Source organism: Episyrphus balteatus, chromosome 1 (assembly GCF_945859705.1).
Source record: "Episyrphus balteatus chromosome 1, idEpiBalt1.1, whole genome shotgun sequence".
In the NCBI taxonomy this organism is placed as follows: domain Eukaryota; kingdom Metazoa; phylum Arthropoda; class Insecta; order Diptera; family Syrphidae; genus Episyrphus; species Episyrphus balteatus.
The window spans coordinates 10,145,951-10,170,797 of NC_079134.1; the positions used below are offsets into that span (position 1 = coordinate 10,145,951).

At 29.0% G+C, this 24,847-nt stretch overlaps 1 protein-coding gene across 5 annotated transcripts in view; it reads left to right on the top strand.

Annotated features, from left to right (window-relative positions):
- The window catches only part of LOC129906605 (tyrosine-protein kinase Btk29A), a 245,300-nt gene that overhangs the window by 172,389 nt on the left and 48,064 nt on the right, over window positions 1-24,847 (top strand). Inside the window, exon 1 of one of the 5 annotated variants that reach the window (XM_055982419.1) lies at window positions 21,120-21,886. The exons of the other annotated variants lie outside the window; for them this stretch is intronic. Within the exon in view, the coding sequence (XP_055838394.1) occupies window positions 21,859-21,886 (28 nt within the window). The 5' untranslated portion in view covers window positions 21,120-21,858. Of the gene's footprint in view, window positions 1-21,119; window positions 21,887-24,847 lie in introns of those variants that run through there. 5 annotated transcript variants of the gene reach the window in all.

Below are 24,847 nucleotides of genomic sequence, written 5' to 3' on the forward strand. Positions count from 1 at the left end.
AAATTTAGCAAAACATAACGGTAATGTTGAAAAATATAGCTTCCAAAAAAAAAATCGTGTTGTTTCAACTTACCCCACATACGGGGCAAAGTGTAACACATACCGGGGTAGGTTGTACCAAGAACTAAAAATAAGAGAAAAATACCTTTATTTGTTTATATTTATTTGTTTTTAATTAATAACAATAAAAACAAATCTTAGTCATGAAATTTTGGTGCAAATTTGTAAAAAGTGGAGCAAATCCAAGATTTCCAGAGAAAATTTGACAGTAGTCTTAAATAAAAGTTATTCGAATTCATAAATTGTTTTATAAGCTTTATGAATTCAAATGGTGGTTCAAAAATGTGTTTCCAATTTCAAAATAAATACAAATTCAATTACAAGCATTCATATTCAGGGTTGTTAATTATATTAGGTAAACAGTTTTTCAGTATAGGTAGGTTTTTACATGGTACAACTTGCCCCGGAAAAATGTTACAACTAGCCCCAGCATGAAATTTGGCACATAAAATCAATTTAAAAAAAAAGCGAAACTGATATAGACATAACACATACACGCAATTTGAGCCAAAACACGGTTGCATATAACAAAAAAACACTTAGCACTCTATCTTTTTCGGGTAAAGAGGTAGACCAAAAATAAAATTAAAAAAAAAAGTTACAAACATGCATTTTTTGGGCACCACTAGTGTAACTTCTCACCCTGTCGTCTAATCTTCATCTGAAGAAAATGTGCCGGTAGATATTCAAAAATTGAGCATTTTTCTCCTTTACGCGTTTCTTAATATTGAAAGGAACATCGCTTTTTTTAGCTGTTAATTCTTACCCCTGTTACATTTAGCCCCACTCTCCCCTACCACTAATATTACTCTAGTATTTCACACTTTTTCAAATATACCCATATTTTCTTTACTTCTAAAAAAAACACCCTTTCACATAAAAAAAATATATAGACTTACATTATTCGTAGTTCCCATGGGAAAGAGAACATATTCAATGAATTTTGTAAGGGTATTTATACCATTGATTTTATCGGACATATCGCGGATTTTTCCCTATTTCTCAAAAAAAAAAACCCTTTTACCTAAAATATTTGTATAGACTTTTTGAGTTCTTGCTTTCTGTTATAAATGAAACATTTATACCAATTTTCATTGGTGTAACAATTTTTTCCCAGTTTTTGTGGTACTAATTCCGAATTTCATAATTTCTTGAAAAAAAAAACACCCTTTCACTCAAAATAATTTTTTACTTTTTATAGATTCTTAATTCTTATACCAACCAAAACTATTTCATCAAGTTTTAAAAATTAATAAAATATAAGTTAGCTGTTATGATACCATTCTCACACACAACTTAACCTATCAAAAAAACACCCTTTAACCCAAAATATTTTTAAAAACTTTATGAATCCTTTGTCCCTGTTTTATCTTAAACCTTCATCCCAAATTTTGTCAGTGTAGCATGTTTTTCACATGGGTTTCGGTTATATTTTACCTGTTGAGGTCAAAAAACAAGCACCCTGGTTATTAATCGAAAATAACTTTTCTTAGAGCAATCGTATTGACATTATTTTTATGTCATTAGATTCAGCATCAAAAAATACCTTGAAAACATGTGTCATATGATGATATTCAACAAACAATTTTTTTCAGTATATTTTTGACCTTCAATCTTGTCCGCGGCAAAACACCCTTCCACCCAACTTTTTTTTATAGACTTTTTTTGTACTTGGTTCTTACCCCAAAAGCAAACTTTTTGCCAAGTTTCATGAGTGGAACAATTTTTTTTTTTATAAATGCCTATTTTACCTGTACTAGTATCTTTGTAGTTAAATTAAAATAAGAACATTTTTAAAATACAAAACAAAAGCCTAAATAGTGACTAAAGTTGATAAAATAATATAAGAAATGCACCTAAGCCTACAAATATGGCTACCCTATTTTAATAAAAAAACTACAACAAATCTTTTTTTTAACAAAAGAGTAGAAGTTTTTATCCACTAAAAGACTAAACTAAACACTATTTTCTATCTGAAAAATGTCGGACGCCATCTCGACACAAAATACGAACAAGTACTCGGCAACTTGGTTTACGAAAAAGGCTGGAGAACACCTGCCGCGTGAGCTAATGATCATAGAAAAAATAGAAACAAATTATCTGAAATTTTTTTTTTTTTTAATTCACAAAAGAGTTTTTGAAAAGGTAAGCTCAAAAAAATAAGTTTAAATGCAAGTTTTCTGAATCCCTATTGTAAAATTTCAAATTTGTTTCGAACAAAAATTTTATCCAAAATGCTTACCTGAGTTTTGAAACAAATTGTCTGCTTCTTTTTACTGTGTATTTCTTTTTTGTTTCATTATTTTTGAAGTGAAAACTTCTTTAGTATCGTAGTGATTTGAAACAAGATGAAACGAAAACGCGACACGACTTCAACTTGTTATAACTTTTTTGTTTTAATAGATAGATGAATGAAATTTGTACTGTAGATAGGTAAATAAATAAATTATAATTGTACAAAATTTTAATTAATTTCATATTCAAAATTCGGAGATAACGGTAAAAAGATGTTCTTTTCCAACACACGTTATATCTTTTGATCTAGTGCACATACAAATTTGATTTAACTTTAATACGCATGCTGATAGATAACATAACCTTTTATTTGATATATCACACATAACGTTACGTGCTCTACAAGTTACACAATCTTAAATTGAAAAAAATTTAAAAATACCTCAAAACACCTGTGGAGATCTTTTGGCGATGACCAGCTACCAGTGTAGGAAGTACCGTAATCTCAGTCTGGAAATTCGACATGGTTGACTTTAAAAAATTCTAACTTCTCTTGTAGACATCTTTGAAATAAGATTTATGCATTATTATACAAGGTGAAACAATAAGCTTTCACATGGTATAACATTTTTATAGGTTGTCAAACAAAAAAATAGATTTAATAGCATGAGAATGGTTTTTTTTATGAAATTTCATCGAGTTTAAAAAATTCTAGCACTTTTTGTAGATGTCTCATAGGTCTGATCGATATATATATTTTGAGCTTAGACAATAAGCTGTCAGATGGTATTAAATTTTTTATAGGTTGTTAGGGAAAAAATGCATTTAATAGCGTTAGAAGATAAAAATACGTGTTTTTTCGCTTTTTTTATGGAAATTGATCGAGTTCAAAAAATTCTAGCTCTTTTTGTAGATGTCTTATAGACCTGATCGATATATATATTTTGAGCTAAGACAACAAGCTTTCAGATGATATAAAATTTATATAGGTTGTCATATAAGAAACATTTATTTGAAGGTGATAGAATAAAAATAGGTAGATTTTTTCTATTTTATTCAAGAAAAATGATTTTTTAAGGTTTCACTTCTACCGCGTGTGAATTGCACACATGATTTTTTTTTTTTTGAAGATCAGAAAATAATTAAAAAAAAATTTGTATTTGATTTTTTTTAAGAACAAAAAAATCACTCATACGCCAGAGTGGCCCACACTTAGATTCAAAACATTAGGCTGAAGACTGTTATTTTTTTTTGATCTTTAAAATCAATAAAAATAATTGAATGACCTGTCTTGTGAAATAGCTCAAAATATAGCTAAATTTAATCCGAAGAATGCAAAATAATGTCGGTTTTCACTAGATACATACATTTGGTACTTCTTGCCTTGTTTTTTTTTTTTTTAATTCTAGATCATTTTTTATTCATTATTTTCATTATTAATGAAATGTTATTTTATGTTAATCCTCGACATTTTAGAAACAAACAAATTAAATAAAAGATCTTGAAAGTAATCTAAAACCAAAATTTGAAATTATCATTCATTTAAAAAAAGTTAAGGTTTCCCTTTTTTTTTTTTTTTTTTTTTTTTTTTTTTTTTTATTCTTTATTCTCCAACTCCATTACATCATACAAAATTCAATAAATTACAAAGTAAATAAAATATTATAAATAATTATATCTATAAGATGAATGAAAGGGAATAGTTTGAGGCATTAGTTAAATTAATTCAAAATAGAGCTTAATGCCACTTTATAAATTGATAGTTACGTACCTATATGTTTTTTAGTGTGGGGTGAGTATAAAAAAGAAAATTGTATTTCAAATTTTTTTTTGTCTAATAAACATTTTTATTACCTAACTCATTTTTCGTTTATAAACAAAGTAGGTATAAAAGTATTAGCTAAAAAAAAAATCAATCAAATCTGATAATCTTAAAGTCCAAAAAAACATTAACTTGTAAGTCACTCTGTTAAATTGTAAGCATCTCTAAAACATGACACCCATTTTAATAGATTTTTATCAATAAACCAATAATAATAATTTTCAAGCTTGTCAACAAAACACAAATTTTAAGATTAATATGAAGATTGTTTTTTTCTATAAATACAAAATGCATGTTCTTTTCAAAAATAACAAATTATGTAAACATTCTAAGATAAAATCAACAACAAACTTGGATTAAAAAAATATATATTCTCATAAAACAAAAACAAACAAAGCTTATAGGTGATGTGCAAGCACACACCTTTAAATGTGATTGCATCATAATTATTATCATGATCATCATCTATCAGCTGCATGTAGCAGCAGCAGCAAAAGTAACAGCATCAATGTGTGTTCAACGCCTAATCAAAAATCACCACCTTTCAGTTTTTTCTTCTTATCCAGTATTACCATCTTCAACGTATCGTCATAATATTTTTTTTTTAACGTCTTTGTTGTTTAAAGTTTGTACCTAAGGTTTACAAGTCTATAAGAATGTTCCATACAAAAAAAATAAAGACACACTATGAAACCTCTGAATAATGATGCCTCCCACAAAAAATCCCATCCAAGTTTGCAAACATATGTTGTTGCATCTTGGAGATGTAAAAAAAAGTGACTTGCCAGCAAAGTCGTCAGGTTATTGCGAAACTGTCTAAAACCAAACCCATTTAACATCTCGAACTTTGTATTCATTTGTTCGCTTTGTTAATTCATTTTCAGCTTATCAAACGATCTTCCACCAGGTGTTTGGGGGAATATTCGTCTTGTTCTATTCCCATGGATAGGAGCATTTTACCTCATCTTGAATAGGGTAAAGGCTTTTAAAATAACTTTTGTGTGAATTTTTGTCAAAAAAGTGACAAGCCCTCCTGCTACTGGCAAGATTTGTGCATCTTCACCTCAAAAGCTGTAAATCTATCATTTCTTTGCCAACTAAAAAACCTTTAAACCCATCTTCAATCCCAAAAACATTAAACCATCGTATAACTTTCCTTTTAGTTTGTGCGATTGAAATAATTGCCTCCAATCAACCAGGCAAGGCAGTTAACCCAATTCCAATTCCCCTTTACCAACGATATTCTCAATTATTTAACCTTAACCGCAATTTACCTGGCCCTCATTTCATTCATATACTCCTCTGCCGAAAAACCAATGAAACAGATCATGACCCTTCTTTCTTGAGCTCTCTCGCATCGAAGCCAACTGCACAACAACATTTTCAATTTCCTCATCATCCGGCACCGAAAAAAACCCCCAAAACACAACGACGACGAATGACTACGAGAATCTTCATCGAGGGAACGTTCACTTTCAAAATGCATGACTAAACAGAAGTAAAGTGACTGGTGGCTCCCCCTATCTCTCTCCCTCTTTATTTTCGATGTTTAAATGCTGCTAATGGAAACTGAAACTTCTCGAGAGAGGAGGGCAATTTATTTGATTTTGCCCAATTTAGGAGAAATAAGCACGGAAATGTGGTGTCACAAATTTAACATCATCATGTTGCTGATGTTCGTTCTGCTGCTGAGAGAATGGATGCCATGTCATCGTCATAGTACGAGTAAGTAATCATCATCACTCTGCTCTGACTGAACTCTTTCTATGCCTTGGAGCATTTTTCTTTTTATGTTAGAGATTCAATGTGCTCTTGACTTAACCTAAATTGTTCGTAATATTTATTTTACGAGTGTGATGGAGAAATGGGTTTTAATCGCTGATTCTTCTTCTTCTTCTGTTTCCCTTTCACCGAAAGATTCAATTTCGATTGATGTCGAATCTGAAAATTTAATATCTCAACCATTTTTTTTGATAAAAAGTCCAATTAAATTCATTGATTTTAATTCAAAGAATTTAGATTATGTCAACTTAATTTTTTTTTTCTTGATTTTAATGTTTTATTGGTAAATTTTAATTGCTTCGCATTATATCCACTTGTGATGGTGTTAAGAATGAATGAATGAGTGAATGGGATTTAAGAACTCTCCCCTTTGATAGTGGAAGATAAAATAAAGAAGTTTTAAATGTCTTGTCATGGAATGAAGATTCCAGGCACTTAGGCAAAACGACATGAATGATTCTGATAATTTATGTTGTATTGCTTTCTTTTAATTTTGATTCAATTAAATTCCTGATACTAATGAATTTTTTCTTTTTATTTTTGCAGGTATGTTCTACATTGAAAGAAGTTGTAAACTAATTTATAAAGGGTAATGTAAAATTAAAACTCAATCAGTTCGTTACAAAATCAGAGTGCTCTATCAAGTCAAACATTGTTTGAAATAACACAAAATAACCAAAAAAAAAAAACTAAAATGAAATAACACCCCAATTTTCGGAATTCTTGAAATAAGTTAAAACATAAACTATAGTAGATTAACTAAAGCTCAAAAAATGCCAATATTAGGGAACCCTGCCGAACAGCTCTGATTTTGATGATCTTTTTTTTTCAAACGTCGGTAATTAAAAATACTTTAAAGTCTATAGATTAAAAATTGCCGCTGTTACCGTTTTCATTTTTTAAATTTAACTGAAGATTGTTGTTAACAAAAAAATTTTTTTTTTATTTTGCAGTGAAGGACAATTTTTCATCGTTTAGGCGATAAATGCAATTTTCTTACAAATTTACTTCAAACACAAAAAAAAATTTGAAAACAACGGCAACACCTACAATATTAAAATTTACATTTTTAAAAAGCTAGAAGCTTATTCATATTTGTAAAATTAAAATTAAGTAAATTGAAGAAAGGGTTTTTGAAAAAATTGTAATTAAACTCAGATTAAAAAAATTTTAACATGTCCTTTTTAAATTGTTTTCGTAATATAAAATGCATTAATTTTTCAAATTTGTTTGACCTCATTTATTATTATTTGAAAAAATAAACGGAAATGTCAATATTTATTACAGTTTATGAAAAATACTTAAAAGTATTCATTTTCGAAGAATTTTTTGTAATAGAAATTTTGAAAACAAAATTAATTTATTTTTTTTCTTTAAGTTCAACATTTAAATATAAAGTTATTTTTTATTCATTCAAAAGCCCTTATTGTTGAAAGTAAAATACAAATGTTTTAAGGGGGGAAATCCCTCTGGACGACAGCTTTTTCAAAAATTTTGTTTGGAAAACTGAAAGCATTTATTGAAATTTGGAAAAGTATGTGATATTATTGACATTATGAAGAATTGATACAATTTTTTTTAAGTACAAAAAAAAAACAAAATGTCGGCTCTACAGCTCTTTAAAGTTGACGCCTCGAGTTTGCGCCGTGCAACGCCGAGGTCAAAAAAACTATTTAAAATCAAAAAAGAATTTTTTTTCCAATAAAATATATTTATACACATACACATTGCATGAACCTAAATTTAGTAAAAAAAAGTGTAAAATAAAAATTAGATACCAAAAAAACGAAAAAACACAATGTTTTTTTATAAACAAATTGTTAAAAAAAATATTTATTGTAAACATTATATTGAACTTTTAGGTTTATGCAATGGCAATTTATTTCAAGTCGATAGCTTCATTAGTTTTTGAGTTACGTTGCACGGCGCGGAAAAAAACGCGTTTCGAGGAAAAAGTCTTTAAAGTTTTCGTTTTCGTACTGTGGTAGGTTCGTAGGGCATGGGTTTCGGGACTATCTAGGGGCTTTTGAGGCTTTATTTAAGGCTTAGACCACTGAAAATAGTTTCTTCGGTTGATAAATAATGAATTTATTAGGCAAAAAAAAATTAAAGCAAAAATAAAAATTTCCAGAGGGATTTCCCCCCTTAAGTTCTTGTTTGCCAAAGGCTTTGAGAAAATCAATTATTTCAATGCAAAAATACAGTTTTTGTCAAAAAAATTAAATGAAATTGAAGTCATTTATAATTTTTTTTTTTCAAAACTGTAATATACATATATAGTTCCTTTTCTTCTTAAATTTTATAGATAAATTTTATAGATAGAAACAAGATTCTGGATTCTTAAAAACGTGTATGCAAATATTGTAGGTGTTGCCGTTATGTTAAAAACATTTTTTTTTTGTATTTCAAGTCAATTTGTGAGAAAATTGCATTCATCGCTTAGACGATGCAAGATTGTCTTTTAGTCCCCATATATTTGTTTTCCTTAAATTACCTAGAAAATCTTTTATTATCATTTATTTAATGAAATTTAAGCAAAAAAAAAATGGTTTTGTTCAAAAAAATAATTTTAATTTAAAAAAAACAATACGGCAACATGGCAATTTTTAACCTATAGACTTTTAAGTATTTTAAGTTACCGATGTTTGAAAAAAAAGATAATTAAAATCAGAGCTGTTCGACCGGGTTCCCTATTGCTTTAGTTACTCCACTACTAGCTAAGTACCCAAATTACTATGGTGCTCAACTTTCGGGTTTAAAGAATTAAGAGTTCTTTACATTTGTGCATACAAATGAAGTTAAAACGTAGGGGACATCTCCACTTCAAAAAAATACGACAGTTTGATTGTGGATTTGTGTCTTATTAAAGCAGGGTTGTTAAAATAAAAATATTAATTAAAAAAATGCATTTGAAATTTAAAAACATGCAAAATTTTTTTATTTCCGATAAAAATTTTATATTCAATGCTAATATTTTCCAGTTGGAGTAACATTTTTTTTTAATGCAAAATAATTTAGTTGCAACAAATATTTTTTTAATGCAAATATTTTTCAGTTGCAAAAAAAAAAAAATATTTTAATGCAAAATTGTTTTCAGTTTAATTTTTTTTTCAATGCAAATTTTTTTTTATTTGCAATAAATATGTACCTATATGTAATAAAAAATAATTTTCGGAACGAAAAAAAAAAGTTCTCAAGTTGAAAAATAGTATAAAGAATATATACACCATATATATCAAATAATTACGGTCTTTTTGTTCATCACCAACAAAAATTTAGTACGATCTACAAAGCACAATTCTAAGCTTAGCAAGATTAATTTAAACAATAATCGCAAAAGTTTTAAAGATGATTTGCTTTTTTTTTTCTTGATCAAGTGCATTTGAGTTGTTTTGATTCCATTAGACAATTTGGTTTGATATGTACATCCCAGAAGGTTGTGTTTTAGGACCTTTTCTATTCACCCTGTTATTTGATTTTACAAACATGTATCACAAAAAAGTACACTTCAAGACTGTTGATTTGGTGTTGCTATATAAATGTTTTGACACCTTTAAAGAGAACTAACATATTATGGGCGGAACTGCTTAACCTTTCTTCCTAATATCAAGTTTATGAGAGACCATATACAAATTTGCAATTTCAAGCTTTTCTGTTGCCTATGAAATTACACACATACTTTCAACACACTCAGTACCTACCATCACTTGAGAAGACTCCATATTTTTCTAACCAAGGCTGCAACTATACGATCACACACTTCACAGAGCTCTCAGAATATTACCAAATAATTCACCACATCATTCTTGTGGCATAAAGATCCATCAAAGATCTTCAAATGAAGATACAAAATTCAAATTGATTTAGGATCTCGCCAAAGAAATAAAGACTCTAAGACAGATAGACCTCGTTTTGCACGCTTGATGTCACAGATGGATGCATCCATTCACAGTTTAGTTTCAGTTTTTAATGATCAAATGGCGATGATATTGTCACGTTATACTATAAAAATCGATCTTCCATTCGGTTTGAGTATAAACATTAGACTGGGCCAAAAAAATAAAATATTTTTTTTTTTGAAAGTTACTTCGAAAATCTTGTTCAGGATGAAGAAAAAAAAATTTGGTGAAAATTTGAGCCGTTAAAAAAAATTTTAAGAGGTCTATCATCGGTGTTTTTTATTTTTATACATGATATGATGTTTTACAACAGAACTGCTAGACGATCAAAGTAAAAAAAATTTCTGTTCATTTTTTCTTATATAGAATTAAATTTCCTACAAAAAAGATCTAATTGAAAATTTTCGTCAGACGAGCCGTATTCGAGTAATTAAGCTTTTTAAATCGAAGTGTTTTTTCAATTTGCCTGTTTCACTTTGGAATTTTGTGATGAGCAAATAAGTGAATAGAAAAATAAAACCTCGACAGATTCTTATAGGAAATTTAATTCTCTACAAAAAAGGTCTTATAGTAATTTTCCCTAAATTGAGTTTTGAAGAAGTTATTCACGATTTAAATCGAGAAAAAAATTAAAAAATCAATTTTCAATTTCAAAATTTTCTAATTCACTGAAAATTCAATATTTTCAAATTAGCAAGATGTTTTCTTGTAGGGAATTAAACGTTCTATAAAAAGTTCCTTGGCAGCAAATTAATTGCTTTAACCGTTTAGAAGATAATCGTATTCAAATCGCAAATGCATACTTGTCATAAGAAAATTATTGAAATCAGTGGGCATTGGTTTTGATACGAATATCTTCTTAACGGTTAAAGCAATTAATTTGCTGCCAAGGAACTTTTTATAGAACGTTTAATTCCCTACAAGAAAACATCTTGCTAATTTGAAAATATTGAATTTTCAGTGAATTAGAAAATTTTGAAATTGAAAATTGATTTTTTAATTTTTTTCTCGATTTAAATCGTGAATAACTTCTTCAAAACTCAATTTAGGGAAAATTACTATAAGACCTTTTTTGTAGAGAATTAAATTTCCTATAAGAATCTGTCGAGGTTTTATTTTTCTATTCACTTATTTGCTCATCACAAAATTCCAAAGTGAAACAGGCAAATTGAAAAAACACTTCGATTTAAAAAGCTTAATTACTCGAATACGGCTCGTCTGACGAAAATTTTCAATTAGATCTTTTTTGTAGGAAATTTAATTCTATATAAGAAAAAATGAACAGAAATTTTTTTTACTTTGATCGTCTAGCAGTTCTGTTGTAAAACATCATATCATGTATAAAAATAAAAAACACCGATGATAGACCTCTTAAAATTTTTTTTAACGGCTCAAATTTTCACCAAATTTTTTTTTCATCATCCTGAACAAGATTTTCGAAGTAACTTTCAAAAAAAAAAATATTTTATTTTTTTGGCCCAGTCTAATAAACATACTTGGTTTCTCGGAAGTATTTCTGCAACAAACTATGACAACAAAGGCAACAACAAAATCTAACTTCTTTTTCGTCTTCTTATTAAGAAATGCAAATGTGGTCTTAAATTTGATATGCATCAATGATTGAGGAAGTATCTTTTTGGTTTTAATAGAGAATCTTTATTTTTCCAGTCTCGACTCGATTCAACGATCAATGTCTGTCTCGTTATATGGATGGACAAATGTTGTCTGTATATTTCCATCTGCTTTTTGTGTGTATAAACAATGTTGCAATATTACACACAGAGCCAACTTTGGAGGAGAACCAGATTAAATGTTGTATAGACATTAGACAAACGAGATCTTCTTTCTCATAATATGTTAATGTTGTAAAAAAATGTTAGACTTGTTTATCTTTATCTTTTTTTAGTTTTTCGTTTTCCTTTTATTCGCTTGATGATGTATCGTTCTTCTTTTTATGATGTGTAAAATTTATTGTTTCAGATGCGCTTGAATAAACAAAGCAAACATAAACATTCGTTGAAGTTGAAATAAGTCCGAAAGTCTATAAAGTATTATTCTAATAAATGCATTAGAAGAATCAAGGCTTCTCCTGGTTTGAAATGGTTTAAACCTTATAGAATAAAAAATTCTGATCATAAAATGCAGTGCACTTTTCCCACTCGATTCTTCAACACTCCCAACAATCTGTCCCAATTAATCTCCACACAAACTTCAGAAATTTCATTTTATTATGATACCGTCAAATGTGTCTAATCTCAGCCATTTTCTTGATTGTTAATCGCACTTAAAATTTTTCACGCCTACGAATTACCCAAGATTACTCTAATTATTATTAACCAACCACTTCAACTAGCCAGCAAATTTTCCCACAGCTCTTTATAGCGTACACTCTCTGGATCAAACGATCCATGTAAGAGTTCAATTAAGCGCGACTGCAATATATCACTTAGAATTGCTTTGCAAAATATCTTCAAGCTTAAAACAGAGACCCCAAAGAAATGAAAAAAACAGAAATAGTAGATTACACACTTCACATGAATTATTACAAATCTGTCTTACACCCCACAGAGTTTTGTTTATAATGTGCGCAATTAAGTATTTTGAGTAAAAATTTTTATTAATGACCTGCAAAAACTCTAGCTTGTAGAGTTTACACTTCAAGCTTCTTGCAATTAGACTGCAACTCGCACCCAAAAAGGCACTTATTAATATGGGCGGGTAATTCAAATCGAAATTAAAATAGAATTAATTTAACAATTTTGAGCTGTGTTAGTTCAATTTAGAGCATTAATTTTGATTAGAAACAAACACACACTTACAAAAAAGTGGAGTCGCACTCAACATAGAATGGCGACGATATAACGACGATATTTATTATGAGTATGACAAACGGTGTGTGTGAATGCTATTAACCCCGTTCTCATGTGTGTCGGGGTTGTTTCTGCACTTTTTTTTCAAATTGCAATTTCCTGTTTACAAAGACGCGTAATGTGTAGACGCGGTTTAGATAAAGAATTGTTGATTTTATTTAACACGACTGCGATAATGTGCGTTACGACGACCGACGACGATGTTACAGATTTGCTTTAAAAACCAAACAAGCAATAGGGCACCAGCGACGATACGACAACGTCAAACCTTATTAAATTGAAATTAATGGCTTTTATTTAAAAATTTTTAATTATGGAAATTAACCGGAATTGCGCATTAATGATTGAAATAAACGCCGCCGTGCCGCCGCAATACTAGAAAATTGTCAGAACATTTATTTCGTGTAATTTTAAAGAAAGATAGGTTACTTTTGATATTTAATGGAGTAAAATTTAGAATGTAAATGTCGACTTATACAGCTTGCTTAATTAACAATTTAATTACAAGACGTTAATTCAATCTTAAAATAATCTTACACAGGAGAATTAATCGAGAACAACGATTTCTAAGTTGATTTTTTAAGGAAATTACCCTAAATAGAGAAATTTTGGTTACTTGGTTTGTAATTGGACGGGAAGGTCAAAAATAACAAAAAATTGTTTGAAACGTTATCAAAATTAGAGTTAATTACCAATTTATTTCCTACACAAAAAACACAAAACCCGTTTTCACTAGAAACCAAATGCAAATAAGGTCAGTTCAAATTTCAAATTTGAAAAAAATCCTGTACGATTTAACATTATAAATGAGATAATTTGAATTTGGACTCTTATGAAAACAGGCTATTATTTTCAAAAAATATATTAAAAACACTGTGTTACAACAACAAGGTTTTAAAATATTCAAAACTCCATAACACCCCCCAAAATCTGGAGTTAGAGGCAAAAAACGGTTTTTTGGATCTTCACCCATTGAAAAAAAAATCTAGCTTCGTTAAAAATAGGAGAAAATTTTTTTTTTAAAAGTCATTTAATACTATATTTGTCCAGGCTTTGAATTTTTATAAGGAAATTTACTCACACAGAAAACTGCTTCAATTGATTCCTTATCAAACAGCGAAAACTATATGTTTCTATGTCTTCTAGTTCTTGAGAAAATTGAAAAATTATTTTATCAGATTTTTTTCTTTTTTCGAAATATTTTTTGTTTTTATTTTTCAATTTTTTTAAAAAACTAGAAGACATAGAAACATATATTTTTCGCTATTTGATAAGGAATTAATTGAGTTTTACAAACTTTTTTTCACCTATTTTTAACTCTGAAATCGATTATTTCACAAATATTGATTTAAAAATTATAATTAAATGTACAATTTTGCCTTTCGGGAATGGTATCATTTATTACTGTAAGTGTTGCCGTTGTTTTTTAATAATTTTTTTTAGAAAACCGCCCTCCCACCTAAACGGGGGGAGATAGACCCCCTTCCCATAGAAAAAAATGTTTGTATTGAACTCCTCTACAAAAACCCCTTATCAAATCCTGGCGCCCAAAATAACATTTTTGTTCTACCTATGCCTAAAAGTTCGAATTTTTGTATCTGGGTTTAAATCGTAAATTTTTTTTTCCAAGTCAATTTTGAACTGATTTTCATAAAAAATACCTGGTTTGATTTGGAAATAAATATTATTTAAGAATATATTTTTAAAACAGCATGTTGTCATGAAAACATATACTTTAAAATTGATGTCGAAGTTGGGTAAATGACGAAAAATTTTTTTGAACTTTGTCAGCTTATAAATTCTAGGTCGTTTAATCAAACCACATGTTTGATACATTTTTGAAAAGGTCTTAAATTGGTACAAATTTGACGAAGCTAGATTTTTTTTAATGGGTGAAGGTCCAAAAAACCGTTTTTTGCCCCTAACTCCAGATTTTGAGGGTGTTATGGAGTTTTTAAATAAGGTTTCGTAATCAGTGCAACTAGCTCTACAAATCGTGATAGGTCTCCGCCCGCGTATATTTTGAGTATTACACAGTAAAATTATTCAAAATCCTCAGATGAGTCAATTCGTAATTTCGAGGTTTGAATTATTAAAAAAATGACTCAACTTTGTTTTATATAATTAAATTTCATGCTGAAATGTTGGGTGTAGCTACCATTTATCGGTTCATAAACGGGCAGATCACAAAAAAATATCCTTCAGTTTACCGCCGAACACCAAAAGTACGTGTAGTACACAAGACGAACATTCCTCTTAAAGAAAGTAGGGGTAGGTGGGTCTGGGTTAAATAAATCAAATATTACTTTACTTCGTTGTTCAATGACCAAAAGTGATTTTTTTTTTGTTTGTTTTCTTTTAAAAGAATTTATATTGCACTGATTTAAAATAAAGCTTTCCCAGAAATGTTGTTTTGAACATAATTTTTTTTCTTATTTTTTTATCTCTCAATGTTCAACAAAATATTTTTGAGATTATTATGTAGTGGTCAAGATTTTTGATAATAATATCTCAAAACAAGCGTTCCCGGAATGACGGTCGTTTGATGTACCTACGCTGCTAAAAATGAACTTAAACTCACATAAAACATACATTTAACATGTTTACCTACAAAAATAGGTGTGCAATGATAAATTTATAATAGGTAAAAAAAAAGCAATAATTTAATGTTGCTTTGATAAAAAAAAAAAATGCCTGGAACCCAAATTTTGCATCTCCATTTTTCAACAAACGGAAAATAGTTATCGTAAAAGAAAGTGAAGTAGGAACGCTTTCTGTATAGCTAGTATCAGCAGGAGTGATGAAATAAAAAAAAAATTCTTTCGGAACCCTTCTAACGTTACCTTTCACTCCACTTGTCAAAAAAACAATGCTATAGCTTTGGCTTATATTCCGATTTTGACTCTCACCGGAACTGTTTAAGGCCCAATTTATTCACTCTCCATTATTTTTAAAGGCTCCATTAAAAATTATAAAACTGTCAAATCGCATACAAATTTTAAAATTTCCCTTTTTTAATGGCGACTTTAAATTTAATGGAATGTGAATAAATTGGACCTAAGGAGCATTATAGAGACGAGTAATAATTTATAACTTCCCCTTGACAGCTTTAATTCATATTCTTTGTTTGGGGTTTGAGTTAAAAAGATATTTATATATTTTTATATGTGGTGTCGTTTTTAATACTTAATTTAAAAATTAATCATTATTCAAATAAAATAGTTAAATTATAGGTTCCCCAGACAACTTGTTCACTTAAAATTTAATTTATTATTCACTATTAATTTTATTAATGTATAAAGTACTTGTATTTTTTCTAACAAGTTTGTTATTTCCATAAAACTGCATAAATATAAAATTATTTATATTCATGTTAAATAAGAATTATTCACTGCCATAAAGTCTACTGATTGAAGTTTCATATATAAACTAAAAAAAAAAAAAAAAAAGACTAAGAAATTATATTGACTTAAAAAAAAATAAAACTGGTTCACTAATTAACAGGTTTCTTATCTAAAAAAATAAAAAAAAAATAATTGTATTCGAAATAAAAATTATGTCATGATGAAAAAAGAAGTTAGCAAAAAAAGAGCAAAACAACTTCTCTCCTCCTCAGAAGCTTGATCAATGAATAGTCAAACTTCCGGTCGTCATCAAAAAAAAAAAAAAAAAAAACACCTTCAGCAGCTTCAAGTCGAAAACCACTTAAACTATTTGTAATTCAATTATAAACAATCATTGGTCTAAAAAAAAAAAATTGGTCCAAATTTCGTTAAAAAAAATCAAAAAAAAATGTATGTGGTGCTCAAAATCAAAATCAATTTAAATTGATTACAAAGAAAGAAAAATAAAACAACAAGAAAGAAAAAAAAAGGAAAACCCCCTTTAATCTGCTTGAAAGGAGTAAAGAAACTGGTGAATTGAATCAAATGGTAAATATTTAAATTAAGATTGACACATTTACGTCTGTTTGCACTTCAATGAGTTCCACAAAACGTTGCTGCTACAACTACAGCTGCTGGTCCCAATTTAAAGCATCGTTTTTCTTCTTCTTCTGTTTGAGGTTCTTTTTTATATTTCTGCTTGATGATGTGTATGGTGTGTGCCAGTGAGCTGGCTCAATCTGTGTTGCCATTGCAACTGCATGCATGCAACACACTTCAATCTTTCAGCAATGCTCTTTGCAAAACACCCAAGAGGTTCGAAAAACACTCGGAATTGAAAATTTCATCGCTTTCGGGGTGGCTCTTGGGTTTGCGTTGCTCTGGTCTCTGGTCGACTGAATTTCTCGTAATTCGCAAGTGTGTAGATATTTTTTTTTTCTATACTTCCATTTTGCACATTCAGATTGCTAAAGTGTGTGAGAGTGTGTGTTCAATCACATCAATGTTGTGACGAAAAACCTGACTCCGTTGTGTATGTAACTTCGAGCTACTTTAGTGCAAAAAACACTTTAAAAAAATCAAAAGTAAACTAAGCACCAAACAACAGCAATTTCACTGAAAAATATCATGGAGAACAAGTGTTTGTACATATAGATGGATTGCACAGGCACCACACAGGTGTATTCCATCTACCTTCTTATTGATGTACCTACACACGACACGAATATAAGTGTGTGTGTGTTGTGTCGTTGTTGCTTTTGTAATTGCTTTTTCATATTCTTTATGAAATCTAAGCTAACAGTTGAGCACTCCACTTGTCAGATTGGTTTAGGTTTATATGCAAAAGAAAAGTTGCATTTTGACTTCAACGAGTTGTTTTTATTAAATTTTTATTTTTTTTTTTTGTTTTATATGAAAAAAAAATATTACGTATACGCCACCGAGAACATATTTTTTTGTGTTTTCAGAAAATTGAATGATTTTGACAAGTTTTCATCATGCTCAAGTTATTTGAGCGTGCGTTGATTTAATTTGCAAATTGACAGGTTTTCAACTGGGGCGTGTAAGAAAATGTTACGTATACGACATAGTGACCGAAATTATTTATTTTATCTAATATATTTTGTTTTCATTGAAATAAATAGAACATTTAGCTAAATCTAATTAAAAGAACCACTTAATCCCTAGAGAAATTTACTCAACTTAAATAACTTCGATTTGAAAATAAAGACTTGTATCTCTATAGCCCTCAACTTCAAACATGATTCTCAAAATGACCTTCTCTTTAAAGTATCATCACTAATTTTAAGTTCATGTGCAATGTTCAACAAGAGACATTACTTTTACAACTTACTTTGAGACCTCAGAATATAAAGGTTGTTATTTAATAACACTCGTAAAGCTATCATAAAAAAAAAGTCATAAAAGTTAAGTTTTTAACACCTTGAATACTTTTTTATATAATGAAAAGCTTTATTAAAAAAAAAGTTTTAAGTGATGAACATAAAAATGCATGTTTTTGCATTGAAGTTTTAACCTTTCCAAATAAAAGTTTGTACTTAAAAATAAGGTTGCACTTGGAAAATACTGAAAGCGTTAGCATTGAGGTAGAATTGATCTCATTTATTCAAGAAAGGTTACGAAGATAGGAATAATTATTTAAAAATGTCTATATTAAAATAAAACCTCATCACAGTAATGCCTTCGAGAAAATTTAAAGAAATAATGTAATGCATACAAAAAATTATGCTTTAAGATTGGCATAAGCCACAAGAATTAAAAGAAAAAATAAACTGTCAAAATTTCTAGTTGTTTTTTGATATTAGGGGAGTTGTGCCCAAGACTAAGCTAAACATACGCTTATCTGCGAATGATTTCAATGAAAACGTATTTCAAATAATTATTTTACATACATCCTGGTATGTACCTTACGGGAAGATGAAATACCTCTGTTATTAATCTTTATCGCAGAGCTCAGCGTTTAAAGTGACGGAGGAAATTCAATGTTATCTTATCTGATTGCCCAATTCATCAAGGTCTACACCAAAAGAAAGTAATAAACTTAAAGTAAATCTCTTGTTTACAAATTTGAGAAACCCAAGATTCGGTCACTGCTGAAAAAACTTATCATCCGTATTGTGTTTTTTTTTTGTTTTCAATTATCTTTTAAAGTCAGCTCAATATTTCGACTTTTTTTAAACTCTTATTTATTGTGATTAGTGTATTTCAAATTGGGTTCTCTTCTACAAATTTTTTAATTTATTGAAGAAGAACTTTTCTAACTTTTCATATTTTATGTTTTTTTTTTAATCAAGTGTTCCTCAAGGAAGTCACTTTGGACCACTTCTTTTAATTGTGCCTGCTTATTAGGACACTTTACGACATCTTTTAAATTCTATTTGCACATGGACTTTATTTTATATATCTATTGATGACCCTTCCTTTCAATGACGAAATTAAAATTTAAGAATAATTCCTATTTTCGTGACCTTATTTTTGAATATAAATTCTAAGCAATATTTTTCAAACTGGGTATAACAATATTCTTAAAAGATTTGCAAAAAATACATATTAAATTTTAAAATCTTTTAGCTTTAGCTGAATCCGAGGATGCTATTGGTGCACCCCGATTTATTGACATATTTACTATAACGGAAATAAGTTTTTTGGTAACATTTACATGAATGACATCAAAAGATATAATTGTATACGTGATTATAAAAAAAAAATGAATAAAAAACCGTAAATAAAAAAATCAAGTTTCCACCATAAATCACACGAGTTCAAATGATATTTATGTTCCACTTTGAAAGTAAGGAAAACTTAGTTTTAGTTTTTTTATTGATCTGAATTTTTAGGTCTAAATAATAAATAAACTATTAAAACTGCAGCAGAGTAAAATAGAACTGCCTATTTTCATTAGCGATTTTAAGCTACTTAGAGTAGAGTAGAGTTTTTGGGGTACAAATAAATGAGACAATGTTTCAGGAGGGGAAAGATCTAGTTAAAGATGTTCTTTAGTTTTTGCTTTTAAAGCCATCAAAAAGGCCATTATACAGTATAATTGCTTCTATTCTTAATTTGAATTTTCTCTTAAATTATGGTATATTTAATATACATTTTGTGTTCCATACTACTTTCTAAAAAAATATTACGTATACGTCACAGTGAACACAATTTTTTTAAATAACGTTGACTATAATCGTCTGGCTTTACTTCAATTTTTGAGTCAAATCAATCTTATAAAATTAATCCAACCGCTAAATACAACGAACCCTCAAAAACATAATTGATTCAATGACAGTTTGTTTTCCGACCCATTTGGACTCCAATTTGAATACGATGGATCTTAAATTTTTTTCATAAAGTGAAAGAAAAAGTCCATGATGTCGTTAAACACCCATTTTATTGGGTTATCAGTGCTGAAAGATTTAGTGCATAGAATCAAACTTTAAGAAATTCATTTCTAAGAGGCTTATAATAAAATTTTGTTAACAATTAAAACCGTCTTAAACACCCTTCTTTTCATGTTCACATCAAGCTTACTAACCAAATAAAGAAGTTTTTGGTTTATTCTAAATTCAATTGGTGTTAAAAACTGATTTATTCCCTATTTGTGCTTATTTTTTTTTTTTACTGTTTTTCATTTAAATTAAAGGAACCTTATCTAGATCAATATACCTACCTATTGCTGCAAAATGCCAATTTCCCAAACAATCAAAAAATAAAAAAGTCTTTAATAGTACCTTCTCTCATGAATATGCAAAGTTCATCCAACACCCATTGCACCCAATGAAATCAAACATACAAAACTTTTTCCCCTCTCTCACTTCAATATACAAAAAAAAACCAAAACCAAATCAAACAAACGTCAACGAAGAAGAAGAAACAGAAAAAGAAATAAAAAAAGATGTGCTAGAAACAAAAAAACTTCGTCGTTGTTTTTTTTTTTTCTTTTACATAGACACTCTCATCTACCTACCTCCATTACAAACCTAATACTAGACCATGGCTATAATATGCGATGGCCTACTACAACAACAAAAAACAAGCCATCTTCCTCGATGCTAGAGCTATGATTACACCAAAAAGGCCTAAACCAAAGCCGTCCGCCTCCAAACCCATCATCATCATCATCATCGTTGTCTACCTTCCTACGACTAAAAATATAAGTACAAAAAAATCTAAATAAAATAAAAAAAAGAGTTAACTAACTTGTTCGTCAATATATCATTTTCCCAAAGCCAAAGAGGAGCGAATAATTGTGAAAATCGTTAATACTGCTTTGCTACTTACTACTACTACTGTTGGTGGCCCGGTTAACTCTCAGCCAGCTGCTGTTGTTGCTATTGCTGCTGCTGCTGCTGGGTACTGCCTCAAGTCAGTCTGCCAGTTCAAGTCAGTCGAACGTTTTACTCTCTACAATTGCCAAGTGTTTTATATTTAGCTCTCTCTTCTGCTCCGGTTGGTGGAATAAATAAATAATAATAATTATTTTGTTTCAATTTTTCAAAAAAATTGAAAAGAAATACGAAATAAAAGTTCATTCGTTATTTGCCTTCTTCGCCTTCAATTGTGCTTAGTTTATAAGGAAAAAACCTTTAAAAGGAATTCTTGTGTCCTATATATAAATTTCCCCTTGATTCTATCCCAATTAAAAATAAAAATAAAATAGAAAACCGCCCTAAAAACCAACGACATAGAAGGACAGATCACGATCGTGTTGAACAAATGTATGTCGCTTCGTTAGAAAAAAAAAAGTAACTAATTAGAAAGTGCCCACCTCTAATGGTGGCCATTGCCTTATTTCAAAGTCCCTCAAAACCTCTAATTTTGTGCAAAATTCTTCTAGATTTTTGTATCTGAATTTAGAATTTGTATCTCTTTAAATTGCAATTCCAAGCCCCAAAAGTGAGAGTTATACAAAAAAAAAAAGATAAAAAATATGTGAGTGCATTGTTGCCAATCTTAAGGTCATTTCCAGAGATGTGTAAAACAGAGGAAATGTAAAGAAAAATTAAACAACAAACCAAAGTGAAAGTACCAGTTTGCAATTATTTATATCTGGTGGCCTTTCGCGTTGAAAAAAAGAAAATACATATAAAAAAACTTACAGCTTTACACGCATTTGTATACGCATACAAAAAAAAAAAAAAAAGTTGAAAGTATAAAACCACACATAGAAGAAGAAAAACCCACAACAACAACAAACGAGTTAGTTTTGAAAACAACAACAACAAAAAGAAAAAAGGTTGAAAGGAGCGCATCTCTAACCAACCAACAAACCATCATCATTGCATCGAACTATGATGCTATTGTCTGCACTTAAACTGGGTATGTTTGTTTCCACTAAAACAAAATACAAAAAAACTAACGAAATAAAGAAAAAAACTAAGGTTTCACCATTAATATTTTTTTCTTACATGAATGTGTGTAAAAAAAAAATTCATAGATACAAGTTGTCTGTACTTAAAAGATTGCAGTAACTGTTTTTTTTTTTTCTTTATATTTTTGCGAAATGTTGTTCTTCCCATGTATGGTTGGCTAGGTGGCACGTATAGAAGACGATTTTTCAACTCGATTGTTGTGTTGAAGTTCATCGGTAGACTTATAAAAATAGCGAGTTATTGTTGTTTCGTTTTTTTCTAATGACGTTTAATGATTGAAAGTTGTTTGTTACTTGTGCACAATGAGCATATTGAAACAAACAAAAAAAAAATTTAGATTAAAATGTCAATACCGGTATATCTGGGGGGTAAGAGTATCGAGTTTGAGTATCTATCTACATATGGGTCCCTGATGATGATGAGTAATTGGGGGCTTACAGTTAGGTTTAATTTTTTTGCTTACTATTAAATATGGGCGGTGTAGCATGCGAATGTGTGTTTGTTTTTTATTATATTTTAATGGGGTGTCGCAAGATTCCATATTGGGGCCGATAATGTTGCTTAAAAACCTCTATATGCGTGATGGTAGTTAATTTTTTTTTAAATTTTACTTTTGAGTTGAAAAAACTCATGGTTAAGTGACAGTTATATATATATATATCTTTTTTTAAGACTTCAAGGTGGAATTTCATAATTTATAATAGAAGAGCTTAATGAGGGCGGAACAATGGAATCTATCGGAAGTGACATAGTTTTTTTTTTGTTTTTTGTTTGTAGCAATTTGTTTGCTTTCATTTTGTTATTTGTTTTTAATAGTTTATTGTTCAAGGTTTATAAAATTGAGATAAGTAATTGTAACTGGAAAGACGATAATCGTTGAGATTATATTTGAGATGGTGTGGAAAAAAGTGGTTGTCATCAGGTTTAGGAATATGTTGACCTTGGTTATTTCCCGAATCACTATGCCACTTTAGAAAACTCAGTGCTTTGTAAATAAAAATACATATTATTTTGCATTATGTAAATAAAAATTTTCTGCATTAAAAAAAAAAAAAATCAATGCAAAATGTATGCATCAAATATTTTTTTTTTTAAATATTAGTCGAATTTCTTACAATTTTGACCGTTTGACTATACATCAGCTATGTGAGCTATAACATTGAAAATTGTAAGAAATTCGATGAATATTAAAAAATATTTAATGCACACTGCATTGAATTTTTTTTTCAATGCAGAAAATTTTGTATTTGGATTTTTTTTTTGCAAAATATTTCTATTTGCAGTAAAAATTTTATATTCAATGCAAATATTTTTCAGTTGCAATAAAATTTTTTTCATCTTCAGCAAATATTTTTTTTTTAATACAATTTTTTTTTCATTTTTAATGGAAAACAAATGCATAAAAAAAAAATGATTTTTTACAACCCTGCTCCCAACTATTCTTTTTGAAATGATTTCAATTTTTGTTGATGGGAGTGGTGTGTAGGCAAAAATTATTTAGCTTAAAATTTTAAACGTTTCATATTTTCGTAAGTGACCTAAAAGTGGAAGTGGCTAAGAAAAGAGACAGATGTTAACACAAGTCAGTTCTAACATGTTTCGACTTTGTTGATATGTATCTTTTTTGGTAGTAATACAAAAAGAGTTCTAAGAGAATGAAATGCTTAAATTTTAAGCTGAATATTTATTTACTATGCACTTTCGTTCTTCGACCAAATGATTTTAAAAAAATAAAAATTGGTAAAATGAAAACAACCTTTTCAAAATTTTAAATTTTGTTTTCATAAATTTTTAGGAATTGAAATACATCGATACAAAATTGTTGGGAGGGGAATTGGATAGAAGCGTATAGGGGAGATATGTCAATTTGAACTTTAATACCTTTACCGATATTTTTCAATAACTTAGAGCTTAGAGTAGGTAAGAGCTTTTTTTTTTTTAATGTCGTTCTTGAACCGATTAATTAATTAAAAAATCCCATGATTATATATTTCGATTTTTACTACAACGCTTTTCAATAAATGTATGTTGACAGTGACCCAAAGTTACAAATTACAACAGATTCTGCCATTAATTTGGTCTACAACTTTTTACTTTTCTACAAACAGTTTTTAATCATTTTTAACTATCTCTGATAGAAAATTTCAAAGGTGGTTGGTTTAAATTTCTAAGCCTTTGCAAAATCGCGGTAAAAAACTTAAGAATTATCACATCAAAAGTCTATGTGGTATATCTAGCAAAATTTCTCAAAGCAAACATCAGAAATTACCGAAAAATCGGAATAAAATATTTTTTTTTCTTTGGTGACCAGTGTTTTTTTTTAATTTAAATATAAGAAATAAAATGCACGACTGGAGTCGCACGTACTTGCTCTTGCAGTTTAAAACACTTTAATGTTAGTTTACTTGTAGATTTTAAGAGCTGCCTCTATATAAATTTAAAGAAATTTTGTTGATGTTGGGGAAGAGCTGACATTTAGGGCAAAATTTTGTTAAATGAAAAAAAAAAATATTTTTTATTTGACTTTTTTCAAATAAATAAAAATGCAGTTTTATTGCAATTGCTTTGAATATTACGTCTGCAAAGTTTAATCAAAATCGTTAGAGCCGTTTTCGAGTTATTTGGTTTGAATTTAAAAAGAGATATAAAAAAAAACAAAAAAAAACCAATTTTCAGAATTCCATAAAAATCATCTATACCAAATTTGAAGAAAATTCGTGCACCCGTTTAGGCTGTGGAAATGTGTACAGATGGACGCACGGACGGAATTGCGAGACCCACTTTTTTGGAATTCTCCATCATCGTAATGTTGGTTTTGATTAAAACCTCAAATTTTTTTTTCGACACGAAACCAATACTTGCCCTATAGAGCAAGTAAAAATATATTTATTTGTTATTCAAAAAATAA